General features: G+C 44.1%; 1 protein-coding gene across 1 annotated transcript in view; it reads right to left on the bottom strand.

Annotated features, from left to right (window-relative positions):
* Rfc3 (replication factor C subunit 3) overlaps positions 1 to 8,429 on the bottom strand; it is a 13,064-nt gene extending 4,635 nt beyond the window's left edge. The window contains exons 1-7 of the mRNA XM_050161964.1: positions 8,279 to 8,429; positions 7,075 to 7,212; positions 6,523 to 6,590; positions 5,168 to 5,265; positions 2,762 to 2,943; positions 2,098 to 2,234; positions 1,924 to 2,022 (exon numbers count right to left, since the gene is read on the bottom strand). Of these exons, the coding sequence (XP_050017921.1) occupies positions 1,924 to 2,022; positions 2,098 to 2,234; positions 2,762 to 2,943; positions 5,168 to 5,265; positions 6,523 to 6,590; positions 7,075 to 7,212; positions 8,279 to 8,365 (809 nt within the window). The 5' untranslated portion in view covers positions 8,366 to 8,429. The remainder of the gene's footprint in view (positions 1 to 1,923; positions 2,023 to 2,097; positions 2,235 to 2,761; positions 2,944 to 5,167; positions 5,266 to 6,522; positions 6,591 to 7,074; positions 7,213 to 8,278) is intronic.
* Positions 8,430 to 9,177: the final 748 nt, after the last annotated feature.

Here is a 9,177-nt window from a genome sequence, read left to right as displayed (position 1 = left end):
CAATGGGGATGTTCTATCGGGAACTCACCAAGGCCAGCTGGCCTGGGTCTGAAAAAGCCCGGGTTAAAACCAGTCTCGCTGAACATAGTGGACAATGAGGACTACTGAGACCTCAAGAACAATGGCTATGGGTTTTTGATCCTGCTGTACCTATTGGTTTCGTGGGAGCCTAGGCAGTTTGGATGCTCACCTTACTAGACCTGGATGGAGGTGGGTGGTCCTTGGACTTCCCACAGGGCAGGGAACCCTGATTGCTCTTTGGGCTGACGAGGGAGGGGGACTTGATTGGGGAAGGGGGAGGGAAAGGGGAGGCAGCGGTGGGGAAGAGACAGAAATCTTTAATAAATAAATAAATAAATATTTAAGGGAAAAAAAGAAAAGAAAAGAAAAAACAGAAATCAAGAACTTGAAATGTGGAACTTGAGCTTGTTCACACCAGAAACTAAATACACTCACTCTACTGATGAATCAAGTACTGTTTATGCAGCTTAGAATTTTATGCTTAAAGTATCTACAAAGAGGCTGTGAAAAGACTGGCCTGTCTCCAGTCGATCACACAAGAGATGAGGTAATGTCAGCATGAACCTAGTCTATAAACTACAGCAGGGACACAAAGCTGACCTTCACAGAAGGGACAGGCAGAGCTCCCGGATAACCACAACCATGAGAAACCAATACGAGTGCAAACCCGAGTCCCTAACTCAGGCTTCCCTCATGGCATTTTCAGGAGGGTGGGACAGAAATGCACATACTGCATGTCAGAACAAGAATAAATAACGATATTCCCTAAACTCAGAAAACAACTGTCTTTGTCTTTCTACAATGCATTACCAAGAAAAAAAAACAACTGTCCAGGGTTCTGAATAAGCTCCTGCAGATGCTCCACTGCAGGTGAATCAAGACAGGGATCTAGAAGGTCTCTCTTAAAAGCACACGTTCAAACTCCTCTCTTTGTCACACATAGAGTACAACACAGCAGCACCCACAAGGTCTCACTAACCACCTGCACTAACTGACAGAAGAATCTCCTGAACCCTAACTCATCAATAGCTACCTAGAAACACACACTCCTCTCACCACTGTTTTCATCTAAACCAGGGACGCTCAGGCTCTCGTGGCTGCACTCAAGTCTATTCTGCACCCTAAAAATGATCTACTCCCCCTAGGGCTCAAGGCGGCTTGCTTCTCAGCTGTGATGGGCAAAAATGAGGCTGCGCTTCAATGAGGCTGACGAAATGCCACACTGCAACAGCAGGGGACCTCAAAACTGTCATGTTTATTCAGAGCTATAGAGCCTGTACTAGTCAGTTAAGCTGCCATAAACCAAACAACTGGTGGCTGAGACATTTCAGTCCTGTCCACTACTGAGTAAGAAACCCACAGACGTGAAAGGAAACACTTTGGAGTATGGCACAATGATGCTTTCTAAGGACTTCGTATTTCTCACCACAGATCCTGTCCTTGGGCATGAGCAGTGTCTTGCAGTTCTGGACCCATATCGTACAATCTCTTTGATCTCTGTACCAAAGCACAAGTGCCCTTGGCAGGACAACAAACAGTATCTCCATGAGAGAAACATTTGGCTAAGTTAGCTCTCAAGCTGGAAGCTCAGTGTCTTTCTAGCATATTCCGCATCAATTACAAAGCAATTACAACAATGACAATTGTTCTTTCAGCCTGAGCTCACTAGGCACTTTATGCTGTGCAATAAAACTAAGCTACTTTCTGGAGGACAGGGGGGTGAAGAGATGAATAAAGTTCAATTTTACATGTTAAACAGATTGAAGAAAAATAAACGATGCACACTACCTACTTAGGATCACTATATTTCAGGTCTTACATGCAATTTTTCCCCTTTTCAAATGAGACTCGAGAATTATACTTGTAAACATCATGGTGTCTGTGCCTCCCTCATGCTGTTACCTCTGTGGAGTCTGCTGACTGACGATAGCATTTGCAGTCTCCCTCAGATACACTTCCCAGTCTGTCTCGGGGATTTCTTGGTCTTCAGTAAAAGGGTATCTATGACACAAGAGAAAATAAATTAATACCACATCGCCATGTTCCAGATGCTCCCTGTGTGACGGCCCCACTCACTGCTGCACTCTGCAAGCTTCACACATCAGTAAGGCTTTCCTGAGGTTCCTGCAGGACTTCTCTGCCAGCCTGTGAGCCAGCTTTGAAGGAAGAGCTAGACCCTCCTTCTTGCAGACACTGGATAATACACTGCAAATCTGGAAGACAAATCAACAAAGACGAAAACACATGAGCCAACGTCTAACATCTGTCTGCATCGCTGTGGAGCCTTTCACAGTGCTGCTGCGTCCTACAGGACGCCACGTGCTGCTGCTGTACAGTCTTCACTGTCTATTATGAATGAGAGTTGTCTACTGGGAGAAACTAGTACATGTTAGTGACAGCTGTTAGGATGAAGGGGAAAACAGCGCACTGACTCCCCCAAAGGAACCAGGGACTCTCACGTTCTCTACATCCCCTGTGCTCCCATTTCCCCATAACAAAGTAAATCAGCTTAAGGTAGAAGACATTAAATACTTCGTCAGTCCTTAAGAACTGAATTCATAACACTCATTTGTTAAAAGATAGATGCAAGAGAACATGTTTTTTATTTGTATTTACCAGTAAAGACATCACTCTGTACACCTACTAATGGTTGACCTTTGGGTCTGTCTGACATGCTTCACCTTGTTTTAGAAAACAAAACTTGAGCCAAGATATTTCTGGAAAGCTTAACATGACTTACGTCATCAATGCTGGGAGCAGGCACACGAATTGCCAGGCACCTACTGCGGATCGGGGGGATCACCTTAGATGTGGAATTGCAACACAAGATCAGCCTGCAGGTGGACATGTACTTCTCCATGGTTCTGCGCAAGGCATGTTGAGCATCCTTTGTGAGTTTGTCCACCTCTGTCAATAATACCACTGGGTCAAAAAGAAACAAACCAGCTTCAACTGGAGGGCACTCAAGCGTTAAGTCCCCATCTGCCTCTACTGTGTCCTCACTAATAGGTGTGACGTCCTAAATAGATGGCTGATATTCTACTTTCACCTCCGCAAGGGGCAGAATCATATTTTTTAAATGTTATAATCAAACAAGACTAAGAAACCCTGGTCAAAATGAAGTTAAATTAGGACTTCTTACTTCATCTCAGCTTTTATCATAACAAAGCTGCAAGACAAGGATGTGCTGATCTACGCTATAAACTCAAAGAATTTGTTAATACTTTGGAAATCTCTGATGCAAGTCATAGCCAAGGGTACAGTCAACAGGAGAATCTGGGAGGACGTACAAGAAAATTGCATCTGGCTGCAATCGAGGACCAGTCAGCCCTAAGTGGTTCAGGAACTGTGAATAGGCAGGGGGTGAATCCAAGCTTTGCATTTTTTTTTATTATATTAACAAGCTGTTTCCAAAGGGCAGAAATAGCAGGAGGATTCTGTTTAAATGTGTACACAGACAAAACGACCTCAATGTGTAAGTCAAACTCCATTCCCATTTGCATAAAGGGAACAATGACAAAGACACAACATCATGCCTGAGTGGGAGTTGAAAAGAGGAATCCACAACACTTGTCCAAGCGGTGAGAATGTGAAACCACAGACTGCCCACAGAACACACGGGATCACAGCCAGTATGAACGCAGAAGCCATGAGAAGGAGCAGGCCCCACAGGGCCCAATCTGTGGCTGAGAACATGGGACCCTGACACAGTGGGAATGGAGCAAGTAGTTGGTTCTATAAGTAACAAAGGCGCTTCCTGCTAAGAGTACACTCCACTCAGACCTGAGTTCAGCTCCAGAAACCATGTAAAAAGATGGCCATAAAACTCAGAGCTGGAGAAACAGACATAGCTGCATCCCTGGAACTCACAGGCTCTTCAGTAGAGCCAAAATCAGTGTATCCAGGTTCAGTGAGAGACCCCACCTCAAGGATAAACTGAAGAGTGAGCCAGGAAGACTCTGGCCTCCATGTGCACTGGCACACATGTGCACTGTACATCACACCATGGCGCCACATACCATAGACACGTTCAAAAGAAATAGACTGAAAGTAACTATGAATAATTCAAACAATAAATATATATACAAAAGAAAAAATGACTTTTCTCCTCCAAAATAACAAAGATAAAAAAATAACAACATACAGATTAGATAACTGCTTTGGAGAAACACAAATTTCCATTGTCGCACTAATGAAGAATTTGACAACATACATGAAACGCATCAAATGCTGACACTTTTGTCATCACAAAGTCTTATATGTAAGCATTACATCAGGAACTCACCAAGGCCAGCTGGCCTGGGTCTGAAAAAGCCTGGGTTAAAACAGGTCTCGCTGAACATAGCGGACAATGAGGACTACTGAGACCTCAAGAACAATGGCAATGGGTTTTTGATCCTATTGTACTTATTGGTTTTGTGGGAGCCTAGGCAGTTTGGATGCTCACCTTACTAGACCTGGATGGAGGTGGGTGGTCCTTGGACTTCCCACAGGGCAGGGAACCCTGATTGCTCTTTGGGCTGACGAGGGAGGGGGACTTGATTGGGGGAGGGAGAGGGAAAGCGGAGGCGGTGGTGGGGAAGAGACAGAAATCTTTAATAAATAAATAAATAAATAATAAAAAAATAAATAAAATTTAAAAAATTTAAAAAAAAAGAAACACTGGCAGGCAAAAGTCACCATCAGTCATGTCTGTCCAGGAGATGGGGTTACAGCTAGTTTTCACTTTCTTTGTTCACAGTTGACAACGGGAAGTTTTGGTCACAAACCAGTTATTTTGAAATCACGTTGTTTCTTATTTTTAATGATGTGCGTTCCCAGTACTTTTTTTGAAATGTCAAACAGGCACCGCAGACAGAGGACTGCAAACACCACAAGTAGAGGCTGGGGCTCACATTCATTTGATTCTTTCTCTCTCTCTCTCTCTCTCTCTCTCTCTCTCTCTCTCTCTCTCTTGACCAGTCTCTTTATGGAGCCCGGCTGCTCTGGAGCTCACTATGTAGACCACACTGGCCTTGAACTACAGAGATCCTCCTGCCTCTGCCTCCCAAATGCCACTATACCCAGCACACATTCATTTTTAACTCCAATAAGAAGGAGCGCTGGTGCCCAGCAGCCTCACAGGAGGCTAGCCTCCTCCACTCACCTTTGAAGTCTCTTTGTGAGCTGGTTTCAAGCTGCTGTGACTGAGCCACTGTCTTCAGCATCTCCTGAATTACAACCCGATCACTGTTTCCCGCATCACTATACAACAGGAGAAAGACGATTACATGGCTGTAAATACTTACCAAGTATTACACCCTTACTCTTAAGCTGTTAGTACATGAAAAATTTCAGGAAGTTTGTTTTCCTCTCTTTTGTTTTTGATATGGTATTTTGATTTGTGGCCCATGTTGGTTTTCAATTTTCAATTTATCAGCATCTTGAGTATACAACCATGCTTGTCTACAATTGTACAATCTTGTGCTTAAAATTTTTGTTGAAACTAGTAATATGTAGTTACTATTATAAACCTTTAAAATTGGTATATTTTAGGCTCGTTAACAAACTGCAATTGTATTAGCACTGAAAGCATTCAGTGTGCTCTCACAGTAATATTACTACTCAAGGAGAAAACTAACAGTTTAACAAATCCCCTGCTACTACCTTACTCACTACAGAAGGACCTAGTTACATCTCATTTGTCCATTTCACTTTACAATTACCCACACAGCATTAAGTTTTCCTCTCTTTGTCATAGCTAGACCAGAACATCTGGACTCTGGTGACCATTTTCCCAGGCATGAACTTGGCATATTCCCCAAGTAGCCTACAGAGCAAACACTCTTAGTTTTATAACTTGATCCATTCCCCATCTTTCTCTTGATTAACTGTGTAAGAGTTACTCTACGGATTGAAGAAGACAGTGTGTGTAGAGCATACATAGTGCCTGCCACCAAATCCACACAAGCATGAGCTTAAGACTCCTCCCACTCCCTCCATTCCACCGTCTTTTCAGAGACACTCACCTCGGTGACATGGTCCGTGGTGGTTGCTGCCCTAAGGACCTCTGACACTTTTCCCAATTAATACTGTAACATGGGGCCCCAGTGTCCCCCCAACCCCCATAGCAGCACTTGGACCTTCTATCTCAGTAGGCATCCAGGCAATAGCCATTGCCTAACATAATCCTCCAATAGAGACAATGAAACACAAAATATACCAAAGAAGGATGGTGGCCCACATTCAGTATCTGAAATACTTATTCCAGACAGGATTGACTTTTTAGACAGCTTTGTTTATGCTCACCAACACTGAAAGAGTCAGGCGAGCTCAACAGACTTCAGTGACAGCACAGTAGCCAACACCGGGCTGTGGGTCAAGCAACCAGCTTTACTTTCAACTGCTCTGTGGACCAAGCTTCCAAACGGACAGCAATATTTCAAAAAAAATAACTCAAAGCTGGAGGACAATGACTGTGAATTCCTACTACTTTTCTAAAACTATTTAGTAGCAGTTTACCTGGGATTAACTTCAAGGTGGTAGTTACTGGCAATGGTGCTGATTTCAATTTTTTTTTTAGATGGAGTCTGTGAATGAAACAAGAATCTGCTCAACATTTTCTTACTGGCTATCTTCTTTTTCTCATGTATAACCAATCACCACTAACTACCTGAACAATCTCCCATGTTAACACAGAAATAAAGGAAAAATATATTCATGTTCCACGGCAAATAATAGCATAGAAAGAGGGAATCTCATGCACACCTGTTTTACTCTTCCCGTTTAATAATGTGTCTCTGCAATCCCTCTCAGACAACGGGTAGGAGATGACGACCATGTATCAACTTAAAGCATGCATGTTCTACAGATAATTACTTTTGTGGATTTTCACACTGACACTGTGAATGTCTGTTTCAACTGATGTATGCATACTACACCTACACACACACACACACACACAATTTCTTAAGTCACACACTAGGCAGCCAGTAGTGGGGAGGGGTGTATACATAACCAAAATTGAAAATCCTTGCCAGAAACATCTAGAGAACACCGAAGAGAGATGCTTACTGTGATAGATTGATGTTCAATTCTCAATTTTTCTACCCCAACACCATAAAGTTCTCGTAGGATACACATAATTCTTGTCTTTTTTCCAGCGCCTGATGGCCCATATACTAGGAGGTGAGGAAAGTCACCACACTGCACCTAGGGGAGAAGGAACAAGGCATTTCACTCTCGTCGAACCCAGGTGCTCCAGGTTAAACAAACTACTTCTAAAGTACTAAGGTATTTTGTTTACTATCCACGCCAATAGAAAATTTACCAAACTCTGGAATGTTTGCTTTCTCTGGTCACTAATTTAATCTAACTTGCACGAACAACACAGAACATGCAAGGCACAACACTAAATGCTTAAAGCCAGGAACTCCCTCAGCAAGCTCTCTGAAGGGCACTTTCAAAAATGAGGGCTGATGGGAATGTGGAACTGATCTCTGTAACTGAGACAGATGCTTGTCTTGCCTGGTTCCCAAAATGATTCTCTTGCTAAGAAGTGGGTACACTGATTCCCTTGTAAGTTCATTTGTGGGATACAGGAAGACTGCACATAAGGGATGCTATGGACAAGAGTGTGTTATCAAACGGCAGTAAGAGAATTGGCATCAAACTAAAGGGCACTGTGGGCATGGGGGCTTGATCCGATGAGAAGATGTAGACTTTTAGTAAACTTGTTAACGCGTAGGAATAGAATATTAAATGCCTGCTCTAAAAATATAAACAAGTAAAGAAAACCGGTGTGCATAGACAGGAAGTGTAATGCTCGATTTTTACATTGTTGCACGCATTATAACAACAACAAAAAGACAACTAAAACATATCTTCCACTTCCCTCCAGATTCTTCCAAAAACTCTCATATGGAGGATAGAGGCACTAGGTAAAATAAGTCCTCGTTTTCAGAAAGAACTTAGCTGTGATTCCGAAGAGGCTAGTAACTACGAACAGGGTGCAGGGCACTGTCCCTCCATCAGCCCGCCATCTAGGCACCTGCAGCAGGAGAGCCAGTCGGCCCCAGCCCCTCCTACAACCGGGGTTTGCAGCCTCCGCCAGGTCCGCACCCCAAGCTCAAGGGACCCCGGGCAGCAGAAGCAGCACTCCGGGGAACTTGTCACTTTGGGTCCCCCTAACCCTGCTGCGCCCGCCTTCTCACTCCCTTCCGCGGGCTTTTCAGGAAGCGGTGGAACGTGCCGGCCTCCGCCGTCCCGGTCTGCTCACCAGGTTGCGCAGCTGCGCCGCCTGTTCCTTGTGATAGTCCAGCCGGGCGAGGGAGCACGGCCGGTATTTGTCCACCCAGAGGCTCATGGCTGCTGGAGTCCCACCGGTGCGCCAGCCAGCTAGACGAGTTTCCCGCGAGCGCCAAACCGAGCGTCACTTCCGGCAGCAGACGACTTCCGGATCGGGGACTACGGTACCCGAATGGAGCCTGAAATAGTCACCCGCGTAGAACGCAGCGGGATCTCCACCCCAGTTCCCACGTCCCCATCCAGGACGGGTGCAAACCACGTCCCTTTGTTCTCACTCCCTGTGACACTTTAGAAAACATTCGAAGGAATTAAAGACACATCAATGACAGTTTGGGCATCCAATCTGAGTGCTTAGGAAAAGGAAATTTCCTCCATTTCATTCATTCATAAATTCATTCAAATTTGTGCCTCAGAAATTTATCTTTATTTGTAGAGTTCGTTTTCCCTTAATTGTTAAAAATGTCATAGAGCATTTGACTACAGGCATCTGTGAACTGTGTTCTTGGTGCCCTTAGAGGTCAGAAGAGGACCTCAGATCCCCTACCACTAGGGTTACAGATGGGTGTGAACTGCCATGGGAGTGCTGGAAACTGAACCCAGGTACTCTACAAGAGCAGCCAGTGTTCTAACCACTGAGCCATCTCTGCCGCTCTAGAACTGTGTTCTTGTCAACTGCAGTTAATCCATCTCTAGGTTCTCTCACAGGCAGGTGCCCAGTAGAAATTATTGAATAAATACTGGAGGGAAGAAAGATTTTAACTTCATTTAACTTTATTTTTTATTTCCATTACACAAAATTCTTAATGGATTGAAAAAAAAGAAGAAATCAAAGTACCATGAAAGACTATAGAAAGCCTGTAGGGAAGAACA

The sequence above is a fragment of the Alexandromys fortis genome, unplaced genomic scaffold (genome assembly GCF_014885135.2).
Source record: "Alexandromys fortis isolate MF-2015 unplaced genomic scaffold, M_Fortis_MF-2015_v1.1 scaffold_118, whole genome shotgun sequence".
Lineage (NCBI taxonomy): Eukaryota > Metazoa > Chordata > Mammalia > Rodentia > Cricetidae > Alexandromys > Alexandromys fortis.
This window is presented reverse-complemented; position numbering and strand designations above follow the sequence as displayed.